General features: G+C 34.6%; 2 protein-coding genes across 4 annotated transcripts; one reads left to right on the plus strand and one right to left on the minus strand.

Moving 5' to 3' along the window:
* Window positions 1–926: 926 nt before the first annotated feature.
* On the plus strand, window positions 927–4,365 carry LOC128214999 (uncharacterized). The gene is made up of 3 exons (XM_052921733.1): window positions 927–1,034; window positions 2,032–2,323; window positions 4,034–4,365. Exons 2-3 carry the CDS (start codon window positions 2,032–2,034, stop codon window positions 4,300–4,302), a joined length of 561 nt encoding a protein of 186 aa, XP_052777693.1. The 5' UTR covers window positions 927–1,034; the 3' UTR covers window positions 4,303–4,365.
* A 1,383-nt stretch (window positions 4,366–5,748) lies between these two features.
* LOC128214813 (hydroxymethylglutaryl-CoA synthase 1-like) lies at window positions 5,749–17,330 on the minus strand. Of its 3 annotated transcripts, none has more exons than XM_052921481.1 (8): window positions 17,129–17,330; window positions 15,855–16,356; window positions 15,410–15,535; window positions 14,361–14,525; window positions 13,370–13,526; window positions 11,696–11,866; window positions 9,800–10,032; window positions 5,749–8,702 (listed from the first exon to the last, which is right to left on the minus strand). In XM_052921481.1, the coding sequence occupies exons 2-8, from the start codon at window positions 16,297–16,299 to the stop codon at window positions 8,548–8,550; spliced, it is 1,452 nt and encodes a 483-aa protein (XP_052777441.1). In that variant the 5' UTR covers window positions 16,300–16,356; window positions 17,129–17,330; the 3' UTR covers window positions 5,749–8,547. The 3 variants fall into 3 exon arrangements, with proteins under 3 accessions (XP_052777441.1, XP_052777440.1, XP_052777442.1); XM_052921480.1 differs by having other exon boundaries at window positions 17,097–17,330; XM_052921482.1 differs by lacking the exon at window positions 17,129–17,330 and adding an exon at window positions 16,776–17,063.
* Between the last annotated feature and the right edge of the window lie 2,878 nt (window positions 17,331–20,208).

Genomic DNA, 20,208 nt, shown 5'->3' on the forward strand with positions numbered 1-20,208 from the left:
ATTATCTAAATAGAACAATGGCACTCATAATGAATTATCAATATCAAAACGCAAAGATTTTAAAACATTAAATAACACATATTACAGAGGAACGAACACGTCTATAATATATGCTTAGTAAACAATGTAAATACTTATCCGTAGCTTCTATCCAATGATAAATTCAATTTGTGTTTTTGTTGTTATTCTTTTATGAGTTATTGTCAAGTGACCGCAGGAAAGTACATGTACGTCGTATGTCAATGATGAAACGTTTAAACTTGTTGATTGTCTGACGTAAAAGCATCTTTTTGTTTTGAAATTGCATATTTCCAAATGCAACGATATTTAAATTCGGATTAAAACGTCTGCATATAAAGCCACAATATAAAAAAATATAATTAGTTCATTGTAAGGTTTGTACACACTACAAACACGTTGCTAAATTTATCCGGCTTTGCATATTGCGCAATTTATAATTTATTTTGCAACAGCCCGTTTGGTTTTGATCGAATCTAGATCTGCACCCATTAAACACTCTTTGACATATTTATAGTTGCTGCTGCTGCTGCGGCTGCTGCTGCTGATGATGATGATGATTATGATGACGACGACGACAACGACGACGACGATGATGATGATGATGATGATGATGATGATGATGATGATGATGATGATGATGATGAGACGACGACGACGACGATGATGATGATGAGGAGGAGGATGAGAATGATGATGAAGATGGTGATGAGGATGATGTTGATGACGATGATACATCGACGTGTCCTTCCAAAGCAAGAAACTGCACGAAAACATGTACCCAAAATGGACAAAAATAACAATCAAAAACTATGACCATTCATTGGATGAATTTTACAGAAATGATCCCCCTATCATTGCCATCATGTGGTCGCGATTTAAAATAATTCAGTATAAATGAAACATCCGTCTTGAATGCACAATTAAATTGATTTTTAAAATCCGATTTAAATTGAACACATTATAAACAAAACGTATTTAATTATTCAGTTGAGAAAAAAAGAGAATTGTTAACAGTAAGTATTTAATTTACATTGACATGTTATTGTTAAACTTTACTTTCCTTGTTGATATTCATTTATTTCATCTGCATAATACAACCATTCTTTGTAGTGCGGTTTTCAAAAGCATTGAAGTATAATTGTATTTTTTAAAGATGCACTCTTACTCCCAAATAAGATTTACCACATTTAAAAATATTGTTTTAATATTCCAAAAATGATAGATAAATGTCGAAAACAATGGTTCTTATGAAGGATACCGAGTTTAATTTGAAAGATATTAGCATAAAACACGGTATTTCTACCTTATGAGACTATAGTAGATCACAGTAAATCTTTTAGCACTGACCAATAGTTTAATATTTTTGAGCTTTTTACTATTAAATACACCATTCAATCTTGTTATCAGTAATTAATATTTTCCATAAATTCATTATTTAGTAAGTAGTTAAAGGTGTATCACTCAAAATTTATGTTTGTTATACATGTGTATGTACTGATTTTGAATGAGAGTGTCACTTTAAACAAGTTTTGTGAAATAAATATATTATCAAAATAAATAGTCAAATAGTGTGCCAACACCGGCAGAAAAGTCTGAAAAAATAAACAATTATCTGTTTACTTAAATAAATCATTTTATTTTAAAATGACATGTCGTGACTTTTTTCCAATTAACAATTTGAATTATAAACATACTGGTGACGCATTTAAGCGACCGAGTGGCATATCCATTTATTTTTCAAAAAAAAAATCTAATTTTTAACAACTTTGAATTTTATAGAGGTAATTTCCTGTGCAAACTAACTACGAAATGGATCATCTAGACCTGGTTTAAAATCAATAACGACTGATTGCTGATTTACTGAAATAAATGTAGTTGACAACTTGATAAATACTGCCTTCTTATTAGACAAAAGAAAATGTTGACCACTAAGAAAGTTAGAATTGCTTAAAAATAGTGTATGAAGGAAATACTCGTATATGAAGACTCTAATAACATTCTATTTTTCAGATGAATCTGATAAGCGTTTTGAGTGTGGTGCTGTTAGTACTGCATCTGCTAACTTCCATATTCGCACAACTGTTATCGACGATAGGTCCTCCCAAAAAATTAGAATTTCTTCTACCACCTTTAAACACCGATGATGAGCCGTTCACATTCAGGGCATCGCCTTTAGTGTCACCTGCCGGAGATCTTGTCGGAGGGTCCGGAAAGATCACTTGGAACCCGCCGGGTACTGACAACAAGATTAGCCGAACTATGAAATGGAGAGACGGAGAGGGATGGAGCTTTGGTACACAAGGTAGAATAAAACACTTTTTATGTATTATTTCATTTGAAAATAGAACAGTTTTTCGAAGTGCCGTAATCTAAAACTTTTATCTCACCTTAAAGCTGCACTCTCACAGATTGGCAGGTTTGACGGGTGTTTTTTGGCTCGGAATGAGCCAAAGTTTGCGTTTATGTCTGAAAACCGGTGGTATAAGACTGCTATCAGATCGCAGGTTTTACGTTCGAAAATTGTGATATGGCTAAATGGGTTACTTACGCTTAAAGAAGAGATTGAGATATGATCTGTTGTGAGTTATCTAATATGACTGAATTGAAAGCATTAATGCCATAATCAGCTGAAAATGTGCAACATCGGTTAATCTGTGACAGTGCAGCTTTAATGGAACAATTTTTGACGAAAAGATATCTAAAAGACAGAACAAATTTGCATTTTTAAAAAAAAAAAAACGCGGTAAACCTCGTTTCCGCAAAACATCCTACGCTCGGTTGGGATGAACCTTTCTCACACCTCAGATAAGTAGAGCCAAAAATTTAACCATGCTGGAAATTCTTATCCTGCCCACGGGCAAAGATAAAACAAGAACTCGTATGGAACTCCTGTTTAATGGTCATCACATTGTAATTACCTCCCTTGTTAAAGACTGTCGTCTATAGCATCATAGAAACCTCGTCTTGTGGCACTAATTAGAATGCTTATTAATTATTTCTCGCTTCAAATGTCAACATAAAAATGTTTTCACGCACCTTTCAAGAAATAATGCTTCGCTCCCCTCAGAACTATTACCATAATCTGAATGACTGCGCGCATATCCATTGACAACCACGATTTATCACATATCCATTCGCATTTATTTTCACTACCACAAGAGAGTTCCAGCAAAAAATACATTTTTATTTAGTTTTGTTTAACTGGGGTGGGAGAAAAGGCATTCTACCATAGCCGCTCGTGTTGGATATGTTCATCCTAACCATCGCGCAGGGTGTTTTGCGGAAACGAGGTTAAACTTTTTTCCGCAAAACACCCTACGCTCGGGTCAGGATTAACCTATCTTACACTCTCGGCCATGGAAGATACTTTTAATATTGCCAACGGGCAAAGATAAAACAAATACCCGTTTGGAACTCTTTTTTGATGGTCATCATATTGTAATAACCTCCGTTGTTGAAGACTGTCGTCTGTAGCATCATAGAAACTTTGTCTTGTGGCCATATTTAGAAAACTAAATAATTATTTCTCGCTTCAAATGTCACCATGAGTTTTCACGCACCTTTCAAATTATAATGCTTCACTCTCCTAAGAACTATTTAAAGACCGATTTGACTATTTACATAATCAGAATCACTGCGCGCATATTCATGACAACCATGAATTATCGCATAAATCGCAACCATATACGCATTTATTATCACTACGCACAAAAGAGTTCCAGCAAAAAAATCATTTTAATTTGATTTTGTTTAACTGACGAGGGAAAAATATCTTCCATAGCCGCTCGTGTAAACCTCGTTTCCGCAAACACCCAACGCTCGGGTCGGGGTGAACCTATTTTACACTCTCGGCCATGGAAGATACTTATAATCCCAACTAAATGAAATTGTGCTTGTTTTTGTAAAATAGGCATGGATTCGACCCGGCCACGTACTCCCTGTTTAATGTGACCATCGTGTCAAAAATACCAAACCCAAATGATTAAATTTAAATTGTCAATGTTAAAACAAGGGAATGTTGGAGTCGGGCGGCAAAGGAGCACTCGCATCGTATGGGACGTCAATCACAGTCCGCAGACAGGGTTGTCCGGTCAAGTCGGCGTCCGACTTAACTTTGGCGGCGGAGGAAGACGTACATCACGAAGAGGCAAAGGTGGAAGAAGGCGTTCATCACGAAGAGGCGGAGGTGGAAGACGTTCATCACGTCGAGGCGGCGGAGGTGGCGGAGGCAGCGAAGGCGGTCGCCATGAAGCGGCAATAGCCTTGCAGGAAGCTCAATGAAATTTTCACTGATTTTGCGTATTGAAGTGTTCAAATATTTTAAATGAAAACGTTTTAATCTTCTCTTCTTTAATCCATCATAAAATAATGTGTGTTTACCATCTTTTGATGAACAAGACGGCAATGAAGGCCCTGTTTTATGAAGATAAGGTAGAAATGTAACCTCTGCTGTTTCTTCAAACACGTAGCCTAGTGATATAGTGTTTAGTTTAAATTTTATTTGTTTTACTAAGATTATGAAGAAATTTGTATTTACTTAATATACTAAGTCATTCTCATTGGCACGGTGTTGATAGGGAAACCGGTAAACGAAAGTGTCAAAGATATTAAATGATTGGATAAATGATTCTGTAGTTATTGATCAGACAAGAACGGTTTTAGTAATCTCTAGAATGACTCAAGCAATGTGGCTGGTTCTCGAACTTTTCCGCGATAATAGGTCAATAAATATTCTGATCAGATTAAGTGATGATTGGACAAATGCTTCTTAGATCGGACAATACCAATTATAGGTTATTTCTTTAATTAAATGACGATAACTCTCGAGTTATTACAGCGATATGTGTGGTTATCGAACTTGTCCGAGATATTACACCTATACTCATTCCGACCAAAATAAGTGATAAGTTTTCGTTGGTTATACAATAGCAACAAAAGGTTATTTCTATAATTGAAGGGCGATAACTCTCAAGTGACTAAAGCGATATGGCAAATTTGGTGATAATAGGACAAAGATTTCTTATGTTATTAATCGGACAACCAACTGGACGCCGCCCGTCTGCCCACTAGTACGCCCCAGCTAAATCTAGCATATGTCCTGTTCTATGCATGGTTGTATAAAAAACTGTAAATTTCATGAAGTTTGAGAAAAATATATGGCCTCTGGAGAATTGAGAAAAAAATTACAAACACTACTTAGTAGCCGACTTTTCGACCAGACCTTTTGACCTAGATTTCATGGTGACATCCATTTTGACCTTTTTTTACAAAGATTTCAAAAACAAGTCTCTAGTAGCCACAAAGTCATAAGAACAGTTTAACGAAGTTGTCAGATTTTTACCAGACATAACCAATAATGGAACCTGACATTGACTTCATTTACACATTCTGAGTCAAATTCATGCAGAAAGGGTAAAAAATGTACAGTCAAACCTGTATTAAGTTGCCACCTTTTGGAAAAGGTCAAAGTGGCTGCTTAAGACAGGTGGCCACTTAATCCAGGTTGTTTTCGCCAAATAATTTTTTTTGTACATGTGTAGTTTCAAGAAAGTTACTTCACATGTTTTTTCTAACATTTGACCTTATATACTGATATATGCTAAGCTGTGAATCTCTTTCAGTTGTTATGTTATTTTATCAAACTTGGTATATACTTATACATACATCGAATCAATGTCCATAGTATTAATTGCCTTTCCTCTATTAGTTACCAAAATCGAAAGAATATATCTTATCATGCATTTTATTAAAACGTATACATGAAATAATAATATGCATAACATAAATGGAAAAAATCTTAATTGCATTAAATCCAAAACAAATATTGAACCCAATCTTAATTACATTAAGTTCAACTATATATAAACAGGTGTCTTTATGAAATATAGTGTTACATAAATATATAATATATTATATATGTATATGAAGTTAATAACATTACATGGGTTTATCCTGTTTTATATGCCGACCAGTTTTACTTCATATTCATCATAGAAGCAAATAACAAAACATTTGAAAAAAATGTTTGGTCGACAATGCATTACTATATTGAAATTTAAAAATACAAAGCCAGTGTAGTACAATATAGTTTACACTTGTTAGATGCTTAAAAGAAACATATCCATTTAAATGCATTATTATGATCAACTCATTTGACTTTACAGCTGCACTCTCACAGATTGACCATTTTAACAACTTTTTTATTTTTTGTCTTGGAAGAGCAAATTTTTACGTAAATATCTGCAAACCAACGATATAAGATTGCTGACAAAAAATCAGATCGTAGATTTTCATATTTCCGTTCGAAAATTAATGTTTTATGGCTTAAACCGTTACTAACAGTTTAAGAAAAATGCATACATTTTCTATTTTTCAACTGTTATAAAAAAATCTGCAATCTGATTTTTTGTCAGCAGTCTTATATAACTGGTTTCCTTGGATTTTCGCAAAAATTGGCTCGTTCCAAGACAAAAAATAAAAAAAATATCAAACTGTTCAATCTGTGAGAGTGCAGCTTTAATGATCAAAACAAACAAAAACACATATGATTTGTGTACAGATAAAACATATTTTCGCCTTTATAAATGGCAGTTTTCAATTAATAGCTATGTGGCCACAAATTCACCAGTTGAAATAAGGATTCTGGTGCTCACTCATTGAAATATATTACAATCTTACACTAAAACAAACAATTTTACTCTATATCGACGGCACCCATTGAAAAAAAGTTTTGCATTTTGGTACAAAAACTTCTTTATACTTTCTCTAATATGCTCAACTTCGCGCTTCTTTCGAGAAAACACCCATTCGGATGGCCAATCAGAATGCAAGAAATTCACCACATGATAAAAGGCGATAAATGCATTGAATAAACAAAATCCCTGTATTTGCAGGCTTTGTGTAAGACAGTTTCAATTCTGTATAAAAATTGATGGAGTAACATCAGTATGGCACTAATCCTAAACTTTGTGTAAACAAAAAGTGCACGTTCGGAATGTTCATCTTTTAGTTATTTGTCTCTGCTGAAAAGTACCATTTTTGCATTTACTTGTCTTTCATTCCATAACATTGACATATGAGTATATGTATGGCCTTGCCTCCATCGGCACTGGTAAAACTCTAAAAGAAGCACCAAAACAAGCTGCCAATGCACATCAATTTTACTTATACAATCAAAAGGAACACCTCAACAAGTAGTAAAGGAAGAGTTATGGTCCTTGCTACAAATATGCATAATGCCACTAGTTACTTTAAGAAATTTCATTTGTATATATTGAATAAATGAATAAGTAATTTAATTTTATCCCAAGTCCATTCTAAAGAGTTCCCTGTTTCACTGGGAGCCAACAGTATAATATTCATATAGATGAACTCATTTTGGGGGCAGATTTATAAAATTCTTAGTTTGCAGGGGCTTGAACAATGCGTATTCAATTTAAGGAGGCAGGTGGGACATATCATTTATAATATTTGTGTATCATCAATTCATGATTAAAGAATATTTTGTCGCTGTCTCAGCTGTGTTTACCCGTTTAAAAATAGCACATAATGGTTTCTTAGTTTAGTGTATGAAATTTAGCATGTGAAAGTCACTTGATTAGTACAGACACCGACAATATGGTAGACAAACCCAGTAAATTTCGAATTGGACAAATACGCAAAAACTGCGAAAGATGCATGTGTTGTAAGCAATGTGATACATCAGTAATTAAGATTCAATGTGTCGTACACAACAATATCAATTTTATGAAAGTTTTTTACAATTTTCTTTTTTTCTTACAAATGTATCATTTGGTGTCTAGTCCCTTAAAGTTGATAAGATCACTTATTTAATTTAAAAGGTTATTTGCAAATTCAAACTTGCTGTGTCTTACTAATAATTAAAACAATTGACCCTAAATGAATAATATCACTACATAGAATCAATAATACCATGTGAAAAAGGTGATCATTCAATGGGATCGTTAATACGAGTGTCCCTTTTTGTATATTGGAACAGGAAACTGACTATGAGACAAGTTACAACAAAGCAAGCAAATATTTTAAGAGAAAAAAAACTAACATTAAGCAAAACCTGGAAAAGTTCATGGACCACAAAAGTGATTGGACCACACATAGCGATCATATTAAACATTTTGTAAAAATAGCCTAATTTTTTTTTTTCATTTCTACTATTAATTTTATTCATTTCTACTTTTAATTTTATTATGAAGTCTAAACTAGTGATAAATCACAATGCCCCATTATCCGCAACATTATATTCAGTTTCTTTTGGATGATTGAGGGATTTCTTTGTTTTCACTCCCAGCATGTAATGTCTCATTTAGGTATTTATTATGAACCATTATCTCAAGTTCTTCTTGGAAGCTGAAGGATTTCCTTGTTTTCACTCCCAGCATATAAAGTATAATTTAGGTACTTATTACTGTGACCAATTGACTGCAACATTATCTCAAGTTCCTGTTGGAAGATTGAGGGATTTCCTTGTTTTCACTCCCAGCAAATTAAGTCTAATTTAGGTATTTATCAAGATGCCCCACTGTCCACTCCATTATCACCAGCCTCTGTTGGAGGATGGAGGGGTTTCCTATCGTATTGTCGTCTGAATTTCTCATCTACACTCATCAAGTACCATGTGCCAGGGAAAAGACTGTCGGTGTCCCCTACTGGAGAGTATGGAGCTGAAACCAAGGAAAAGAGAATCAATAAAATGTTTTATTTAATATATATTTTTAGAATACAACCAACATTTACAGCCAACGAAATCGCAATTTCAACTTTCGAGGGTGTTTAAAGGTCCACCCACTGCCACTCATCTGATACACAATCCCTGCGTCAGAATTTGCTTTGACAATGTGTCAGCCGATGAGGTGGTATTCTAAGTTGGTTAGATGACCCGAATTAAAATCTTAATGATTAAGATAGACTTCTTCGCTACGCTCACTCCACCAATACTTAATCATAAAGATTTTAATTCATGTCATCTTTCTTTTACATAAATATTTCAGAATTACATTAATTATTCATTTTTGTTCCTGACAAGTCCAAAGATTTTTATCACCTTGGCTACATTTTTTAGTTTCCATAAAATTGTTTTACATTTCAAGCACATAGCACTCAAATATAGGTTCTCAATTTTCAGCCAAATATATGAACTTACAACAGCGTTTTTTTCCTCACCATTTTGGAAACGGTGCCGAGGTCTTTCTGATTGGGAAAAATAAGTCATTTTGACTAAAATTGGGAATTTCAATTTTGCCTAGAAATTAACTAGAATGCTTTTAACTATAGACAGAAAAGATAAAAGAATGTAATAAAGTTTGTTTCTTTAAGAATAAATTAATGTCAATATATAACTGTTTTGGGGGCCTTCTTTATCTTTTATGTTTATAAAAAACAAACAGAAATAGGGAATCTTATTGTTATAATCCAGAAGAAAGAATATGGTTTAGACTGAAAATGACGACGAACTTCGACCCAAAATTATAAATCGATCTGTCACTTGCTTGACTTAAAAATATTCGTTGTTTGCTTCAACTAAACAGAATTTATTTAAATGCAGCAAAAAAAAATCTCAGTATAGTCAATGCTGTATAAAACCAGGAATATGAGCAAGCCCAGAAAGCATTTTACCACTGCAGGGCTTGCGGGCTTCTGCTAATTTTGACCACTATCAGTAACAAAGTTTCAATGATTATGGAGAAGATCAAATCACATGTACATACTCTGGAAATAACGGATTTAAAGAAGGATGGTGCCTAACGCTTGAACATTGTACCTTTATGGTGTGTTTGCTCCCTTAATTTCATCAAGGCATCAAAATCCTTGGGGCTCACTTTCTTTCTTCTGTCAAGGCATGATTTTACATCGCTAATGTTTTTGACCAATCGAGTGAGAGAAGAGAGGGGTGAAAGGTCATCTGTGATCCGCAGTGAATACAAAGCAGACGCCAGTCCTGACCCGTAGGAGAACAGAACACACCGGCATCCAGCTATTTCTTGTATTGGTCGGCTGAAAGAAAACATTTGTCTATTAAGTGATGAACATAGCATAACTTTAAGGCCAAAGCAGTAACAGTATTTAAAGTTTCAAGATATATACATGTATTAAAGGAACTAGACACAGGTAAATCCCAGTTAATTTAAAAATAGGGTTGGTATAAGTATCTGTACTTATCACATGAGTTTCACATGCTAAATATACACACTAGAATAATAAGAAACTGGGAAACCATTATGGGCTATTTTAAAACGGGTCAACCCAGCTGAAGCAGCGAGAAAATATTCTTCCTAACATGTATAGTGATGTATTATCGGTCTCATACTAGCTTATAATGTATTTACAATTCAAGCCTTGTTTTGAGGGAATACTTTTTTTGCTGATTTTAGTGTCTAGTCGTCATGACATCATGTTATAAACCAAAACTAAAATCTTTATGTTGATACTGTTATATTCTATTCAAGGGGCTCTATTTCAGTTAACTAACAAGATGCATTCCCGCTCAAAGCCTTCACCAGTAACAGTAAGGCCGCATCATGTAAGACACAAGTAGCAAACCGTCACAAAATACCCGCATCAAACTTATGAATGTATTTTTTTATTATGACATGGCTGGTAATCAAACATAGTTCATACTTATATTCTAAGTTGATTTCTTTAACTTTTAATAGTCCTACTAAGATATATTCATAAGTATTTTCTTGCTATCATTAAAGAGTAAACATTTTGATAAAAGTCTATGAAATAAAGTATTCTTGACATTATGAAGCAATCATATTTATATCGGGCCAGATTCTATGAAAATAAATTATTCTTGACATTATGAAGCAATTATATTTATATTGGGCCAGATTCTATGAAAATTAAGTATTTTTGACATTATGAAGCAATTATATTTATATTGGGCCAGATTCTATGAAAATTAAGTATTTTTGACATTATGAAGCAATTATATTTATATTGGGCCAGATTCTATGAAAATTAAGTATTTTTGACATTATGAAGCAATTACATTTATATTGGGCCAGATTCTATGAAAATTAAGTATTTTTTACATTGTGAAGCAATTACATTTATATTGGGCCAGTGAGATACTTAAATAAGTAAAATGTTCATAGGAAATTAATTCAGAATGATGGTTTATGAAAACTAGCCTTATGCCATACAAGGCTGAAGCAAACATGCCTCATTCTTGGTTACCAATGAGTTTTTTAGACTTTGAATTACATGGCTCAAGACCACAGTTATCTGCCCCTCGTTGACCAAGATCCTGATGTTAATACAGAAAAAAGAGTGCTTGTGTTCAAATATCAATATTTTATTAAAATTGAATGAACTTGAACTGAATTTGACACTCTTTTGCAGAAATCAATAGTTTCCAGTGTAAATATTGGAAATATCATAGCCTGGGGAAGTCTGAAAATTAGTTGTTTGTAGCCGATTGACTCATTGGCGGTATAATTTTGTATTTGTACTCAATTTTGGCAGGCGGGTCAATGGTCAACATGGTGTTTTCTTACGATTATATTTTGTGTCTTGAATTGTTCTAGAGATGCCATGTCCTTGTTTTTTCAATTGGGACGTGTATAAGGTCAAAAGCCAGGTTAGTGTCTATATGAAACATATAGTAAAAATAACTGTGGTCTCACGCCACATAATATGAAAGGTAAATTACCTGATAAGGAAAGACACTAATCCCCCATAGACACTTGGCGTGTACATGTTTCCCACTTGGTTGGCCAGGAGAAGGGAGGGCTTGGTTTTCTGGGTAAATACAGGTTTGCTGGCCGTCATGAAGGCAGTTTCAATTTCCTTGTTGAAATACGTGTCCTCCAGTTTTACCCCTCTAAACAGTTAAAGGAGAGATGTTATTATGTCACAGTGATGAACAAGACATAGAACATTATGTTACATCAACTCTGGGACCGTATTTATAACGGTTATTTCAAATTTTTCACAACCAATATTTTAAATAGTAAAAATTAAATTATTGATCTAATTACATGTATTGTAAATTGTTTCCTTTCAGATGATAAAATAAAGGCAATGCTATTTTTAGGCCTGTCAAAAAGGTCCCAAAACAGAAAATTGTGAAAAGGACCTTGCATAGTCTAGACAATCTACAATACGCACACTTAAAAGCAGCACTTTCACAGATTAACAATTTTAACAACTTCTATTTATGTATCAAAAAATGAGCCATTTTTTGCGTAAATATCTAACAAGCAGTTATATAAGACTGTTGACAAAAGATCAGATCACAGATTTTTATATTTCCATTCGAAAATTAATGATTTATGGCTAAAAGATAATAATGCTTTAAGTAAAATGCATAAAACATATAACTTAACATAAATTTGAAAACCTGCTATCTGATTTTTGACAGCAGTCTTATATCACGGGTGTCCATGCATTTTCGCAAAAATTGGCTCGTTCCAAGACAAACATTAAAAAAGTTGTCAAAACTTTCAATCTGTGAGAGTGCAGCTTTAAATCTTAAACCATCAACCTGAAAGTCTCCAGGCCATTGTACGAGTCTGTACAGTTTGATCCTGTGTGTCTGAGAAAGTCATTCAGCAGCAATCTGCAAGACACACACTTAAATCACCAACCTTTAAGTCTCCAGGCCGTTGTACGAGTCTGTACAGTTTGATCCTGTGTGTCTGAGAAAGTCATTCAGCAGCAATCTGCAAGACACACACTTAAATCACCAACCTGAAAGTCTCCAGGCCGTTGTACGAGTCTGTACAGTTGGATCCTGTGTGTCTGAGAAAGTCATTCAGCAGCAATCTACAATACACACACTTCAACCACCAACCTGAAAATCTCCAGGCCGTTGTACAAGTCTGTACAGTTTGATCCTGGGTGTCTGAGAAAATCATTCAGTAGGAATCCACAATACACACACTTAAACCACCAACCTGAAAATCTCCAGGCCGTTGTACGAGTCTGTACAGTTTGATCCTGGGTGTCTGAGAAAGTCATTCAGTAGGAATCCACAATACACACACTTAAATCACCAACCTGAAAGTCTCCAGGCCGTTGTATGAGTCTGTACAGTTTGATCCTTGGTGTCTGAGAAAGTCATTCAGCAGCAATCTACAATACACACAGTGACACACTTAAATCACCAACCTTTAAGTCTCCAGGCCGTTGTACGAGTCTGTACAGTTGGATCCTATGTGTCTGAGAAAGTCATTCAGCAGCAATCTACAATACACACACTTAAATCACCAACCTGAAAGTCTCCAGGCCGTTGTATGAGTCTGTACAGTTGGATCCTGTGTGTCTGAGAAAGTCATTCAGCAGCAATCTACAATACACACAGTGACACACTTAAATCACCAACCTGAAAGTCTCGAGGCCGTTGTACGAGTCTGTACAGTTTGACCCTGGGTGTCGGAGAAAGTCATTCAGCATGAGTCTGGCCACAGATTTCTGTACCAGTTTGCAGTATGGCGAGTGAAAGATGAAGGCATCAGCATTGTCCAGCAGCCTCGGAGATGCTGGAAGACATAGAGTATAGTTGGTAGCTATTAACTATAGATACATTGTGTTTCATCATGATCTAGGTGAGGAATCATGTGACCTAAAGGGGTTCTCACATGGGTCACCACGGGTCACAACCGATGTGAATGAGTAAGAGACGATAATTTCGAAATATTTTTTTTCTACAGAAAAGATATGAAAATATTTCTTAGCCTATAAAAGAATATGCTAATTTCTGCTTTTATTTGTGAAATATTTTTGATATGCTTGTATTTAAATGAAGCAATCCTTAGCCATAATTTTAACTTGACGAAATTTAATAGAATGATGCAATGCTGAAATTTTGGACAAGGATTGTATCATTTAAAATCAAGCAAATCTAAATGTTTCACATGACTGTATAAAAGCAGAAAATAATATACTTTGTTAGTCTTGCAGATGCTGAAGAGTAAGAATTTGCAAGCCTATTTACATAAAAATCTGACGTTACTTTGAACTACAATGCACACGTACACCAATGAATTACACATGTACAAATTCATTGTGAGCAAAACATTCTGAAGACACTTACCACATGGGACAGTGTGACACTTACTTATCTTCTTTGTCAGTTGATAATGAAGCTTAATTTGATAAATATTTTGGTATTTACAACACACTGTATGTATTGTTATTCTGAACAGATTGCTGAAGTTTGTTGCAATTGTTGAAGTTATCACAAGCACTGAACAATATATTTCGCCCTTGCCAACAACTGACAATCATTTAGTTTTTAAATTGTACATAGCATATGAGATGTTTTACGTAAAATTAACATTGTTAAGGTAATTCCTTATACTGTCCACACTTACTCATAATACCAGCTGTCTGAAGTTGTTGAGTGAGTCTGTCATAACACTTGTCAAGGGCGTGCAGGTAACATTGAATGGAGAGTTTACCGTCCACCACCGGGTATTCAGACTCCATGTTTGGCTTGTAGAAGTCGTACACATGCTGCATATGGGTGGCCCGGCAACCTAAAAATACAAAGACAGGATTTGCTTTACTTCCTATTTAATAAGTATCGACTACCTTAATTCCGCTCAACAGGACAATTATAAGATAAGGACATTACCTATTAAAGCAGAAACCAGTACCGTGTCTGCAAGGAATAACTCCTGGGCTCAAACCCACTGAAATAACTGCAGGTATCTATTCACAATATTCCAGACATCTAAAGATTGAAACTGTATATAAAATATGCTGGAGTCTTATTACTGTCAGAGGAGAAATAAATGGTGTCAATGTTTAAACTGCAATCAAAATGAGCCACTGTCAGGGATTGATTAAGGGACTATTCCTAAAAGGTTTGATACTCCTTAGAAACATAATACTAAGATGTCAAAGTAATATCAAAATAAACAGTGTCTTATCAGCATGGCTATTGCACCTGCCCCTCCAGTAGAAACCAGTATTGCAATGGCAGATCTTACCTCTGTCAAATACTTTTGGGGCCTGAGGTCCCATAAGCGTGGCTATTGCCACTGTCCCTTTAGTATACCAAGCAATGCCGGTGGTGTTGTGTAAGCTTATTTATACTCACCATCCAGCCTTGCACGTTCGGTGAGTGCTCCGGTAAGATTGTTAGTCATTTAAGTCTTTTGGGAGCACAGTGCACAGACAGAATGTTACCCTGGTAAGAGCTACCCTGGTTCTTTCATGTGCACCAGTGTATAGCACTGTCACACGGGACCCCCATTTAACGTCCCTTTCGGAAGATGCTTAGTATTTTTTTAGTGTTCCGTTGGGGAGTTGAACCTTTGACTACTGAATTGGCAGTAAAGTATATTACCATTAGACCACGTATGTGCCACAATTATTGCCAATGACATACCAGCCTGGTATAATGAACTCATCTTACCTCTGTCAAACACAATTGGGGCCTGTGGTCCTATCAATATGGCTATTGCCCCTGCCCCTCCAGTACACCTAGCATTGCCAGTGGCATATACAGCAATGTCCCCTGCTACAACTAGCGCATACCGGCCTGAGAAATAAAGAAAAACACAGTATAATGGTTATTTTAGCTCCCTCCTAAAATTGCATAGTTCTATTGACTGTTTTTTCTTTGTGATTCAAATTGGAAACATAGGTGATAAACATTTGTCACAAGTTCACAATGTAAGTTTCCAATACATGTCCCATCTATATAGCAACACTTTACATCCTTAATCATTGGTTGCAACATATCATTAGTCCAAATTACAGAATATTATTTATCTTGTCAATTCTACAAACAGTTATGAGCTATAGAGCAATATCGCTGACACTTATCAAAAAGAAGTGATTTTGATAGGAATACAAACCATCCCATGAGCTGGATTCAACCCAATTCACAGCATTAAACAAAGCAGCAGTTCCTCCGAAGCATGCATTGGTTGTATCTATGCCTTCTATACAAGTATTCCCACTCTTTTCAAACAGCTGCATCAAAACAGTCTTCACACTCTTAGATTTGTCTATGATCGTCTCTGTCCCTACCTCTAATCTTCCAATATTAGTATAGTCTATGTTATTCTTTTCCATTAGCCTCTGGACAACAGTCAAACATAGTGAGTTAATATCCTCTCGGTCTGAACAAAACCCCATCTTGTCTTGACCAAGTCCTATTGTGTATTTGCCTTTGGAGACACTGTCAAATTCCTCCAACTCAGATTGGTCCACATACTGTGAGGGGAAGTAAACTTCCAAGGCCAGAATGCCAACATTGTTTGGCCATCCCTGGTTTTCTTCCTTTCTTAATCCAGACATTGTCTGTCTCCTTGAATGACTTTAATAACTACTTCCTTGACATATGTAGTTGTCAATCTGCACAGAAAAATGATAAATAGTTGTTATTATGTGAATTATAATTTCATGATAAAGAAATAAAAATTTGACCAGCTTTGTATTTTTCCCCCTGATACAATATCAAACCACAAAATGGTCTTCTTCAATAAAGCACACAATCGTCCTTGCATGCAGGAAGATCTGTTGACGACCTATTGAATGACACATATATATTGTAAATGATCTACATTTACATCTGGATCTTCAATATTGCTGTATTAATATCTCAGCCAACAAGATCATGCGTTATAACTGATGATCAGCTCAACATTGAAGTTGATATTGTGTTGTAATTTATGTCTTGAAATTCAATGTTTTGTTTTAAAAGTATCTTTAAATACAATTTGTACGTGAAGGATATGCCATATCAAAAATCCTAAAAAAATCTGTCAACATACAATTATTTGGACTCTGGTTTTATCCAGTTAAAGAGCTCCAAATATCACAGCACAGCCGTCTTATGCAGAGCCCGATGAAAGTAAGCTACTGGTACCATTTATAACATATCTCAGTGTGACGAAGTCTGAGATCAAACTGAGAATGTAGATCTTCCTCAAGTTCCTGGTACAGGGGGTGTGTCCGAGTCTCATCGAACTTTTTAGAATTTTTATGGACTTATTTACCATTCAAATGACAATATTTTTCAGTTAATTCTAACACTCTCCATATAAAAAGCAAAAACAAATTGAAATATAAAAAGATATAATAAACATATTTACATAATGACGACCAAGGTCGAAAGTAAACGAACTTAACGTGCAATCCTATCCAAAATATTGTCAGAGTTTAGGGCGATCTGGCACGCTTTATTTACTGTGTTTTCAAATTAAACGAGGTATAAATAGACCACGACTTTATTTTTATCTATTTTAACGCATGACACATTTAGGTGTCAATCTATGTGGCCATATTTATGTCATCATCTCCCGGCTGATTCTGTCATCCTTAGCTGATCATGCTTGTTTACATCTATTCGTGACCGAAAGAAAAAATAGCGGAAAGAAAAGTACTATTTCCCGTCGAAATGCGTACCGGTTCATTATGTCTGACATCGCCTTTTGTTTGCTAAGAGAAATATTAAAGCTTTAACCAAATTTTCAAAGGGGAGTTACTGACATGCCGTTTCGTGACAGGGTAACACCAGATATCCGAAGTCTTGTCTGCTACGCTTTTTGACTTATAAAAAAATAAAAAAATGATGCCGTCCTTGTTCTAAAAATAAAAACAAGAGGACTAATTATTAAACATATTGATCAACTTGTTTGTGTGTTCTCTTCCAGCGCGCTAAAGGAGCTACAAAAATCTTTACTTCCTTGTCTTGACAATTTTTTGCTGCGTTTCAAAACAATTCACCATTAAACTTTGACAAAACGGTGTACGATTAATTAAACGAGTTTTTTTATTAATAACTCGGCCTTAAATACCAGACTACCGATTCATCAGACGCCTCGCTTCAGCGATGCCACAATAAGGCCCATATGAAAAACATGTATTTTAAAGTGATCGAGAAACAAATCTAGCAAACGAGTCTATCTGGCCTTTACCTTTGGTCACTTATGTCCAATACTTAACGCCATGGCTATTCATATTCCTGAAGTAGATTGATATCATTACACAATTAGATATTCCAATTTATGGATCCTGTAATATTGATCCATGAATGCTCATCCCAGACGAAATGATACAATTTGTTGTCCATTGTTGTAAATTCCTCAATCTTTTTTAATCCATCTACTTTTGTGACATCTCCGCGGTCAAAATATGCAGTTATTTATAATATAGTCTGTTCTTTTTGAAATTTCATAAAATCGACACTTACGTAATATCAGATAAGAAGTGACAAAACTAGCTTTCATGTTCAAGTTGTTATCAAAAACAGTACTGTTTGTACAGTATTACCTTATTATGCCTGTAAATAAAACGGAGGAAACTTTGCACCTGGGGTATCATATGCTATTTGAGAACATTGATTTTTTAAATGAAATGCCATAAGTTTTAGCATTCAATTCAACATTCGATATGTATTGATAAACTTATATCCCTAACGTATGATATCAATATCTAAATTTAATAATAATACCACTCTTATTCACATGGTGATATTATACGTTCCATAAATTTTAGGAAAATGATAAGGATAATGTCGTACTGTCAGAAAACATTTAAACTGCACTTATTCACGTTTTTTACATTCTAAAATATTGAAGAAGAAGAAGAAGGAGAAGAAGAAGAAGAAGAAGAAGAAGAAGAAGAAGAAGAAGAAGAAGAAGAAGAAGAAGAAGAAGAGGAAGAAGTCTAAAATGAATAACTTCCAAATTCAAACCCATCGGCTGAAATGGGAGTGCAATAGCGTTTTTTAAAATGTGTTTTGTACGTTTAGCATTTCATTGTGATAGCACATGAGTCTCCTTTTTTAAGTTAAATCGGAAATAAACATGATGTATAAAACATTCCAGTTCTTTGTAGAAACGCTCTGCCGAGAAACTTCAAAAAGGTTTGACAGAATAAATGAAATTATATATACCCCCTTGGACAAATCAATTGCATATGACATGATTTACCAACGGGGGTTAATTTACCCTAACTCAGGGCATGCCTAAAATGAGGTTAAATGTAGTTGTATAGTGTACGCATGTTATTGCAACGTAGTGTCTTCAATGTTTTTGTAATCTTTATAACATGAATATTTCCAATTCGCAAACAAAAAATCAATTTAAAGAAAACACAAGTAAAAGGTGTCAAGATGGCCATGGCCCATGTCAACATATACAGTATATTGTTTTAAGGTAATTTAATGCATATATATTACAAAATTAAACAACTAACATGAAAAAGACCAAATATCGAATAAGCAGCAACCACATTATAAAAGTTAATCTAAATATGTCATGTCATGAATTGATCACTCATACATGTATGCAAATCAAAATATTGGTAAGTAACTACATTTACAATATCATCAACGGTACATGAATAAAACGAACAGACACACACTACAAATACAATCATAAAGATGCATACATATCAACTGATCTAACCAAAACTGCGCTATAAAGAAACAAGTTTTAGTAACCTCTTTAGCAGATGAAACCAATTGAATAAACTAACGCATTTGTGTTTTTTTTATTTGCATGTAACGTCTTTTCTGAAATATTCATCAGAGGTGTGGGGGTTTACAAAATAGAACGACATCGAACTGATTCACTTACGATTTCGTAAACGTTACTGAGTGTTAAACTGTCAGCAAGCAATGTCGCAATATATGGGGAATTAAGCAGATTTCCATTATTTGTCAACTGTAATATTCTAATAATAAAGTATTGAGTACATTTATTATTATGTGTATATTTAGCATGTGAAGGTCATGTGAGTAGTACAGATACAATTTCCGATGCTATTCTTAAATTCACTGAGATTTACGTGGTAGACAAACCAAGTAAATTTCGCATTGGAAAAATATGCAAAAACTGCTCAAGATACCTATGTAAGCGATGTGATACATCGGTAAGTAAGATTCAATTTTCTTTTATCTTGCATCTATTGTCTCTTCCTTTTAAAGTAATTCACATCCATTTTCTTTTACATTACTCGTCTTTGATAATACTATATGTACTTGTCAAAATACACTATATCACTGTGACAACATGAACTGACCACGTATATATGTAATATTTATGGCAACAATCTTAAAATTAATTTGCATTATTCCTATCCATGTATTTCTCCTCAACATTTCAATATATTCCAGGACTACACGTTCGCTGGTTCATCAATCATGGCTTAGTACTCATGCAAAAAAAGAATGCAAACCTGATGTTGTTCACCAGAGAG

The sequence above is a fragment of the Mya arenaria genome, chromosome 13, assembly GCF_026914265.1.
Source record: "Mya arenaria isolate MELC-2E11 chromosome 13, ASM2691426v1".
NCBI lineage: Eukaryota > Metazoa > Mollusca > Bivalvia > Myida > Myidae > Mya > Mya arenaria.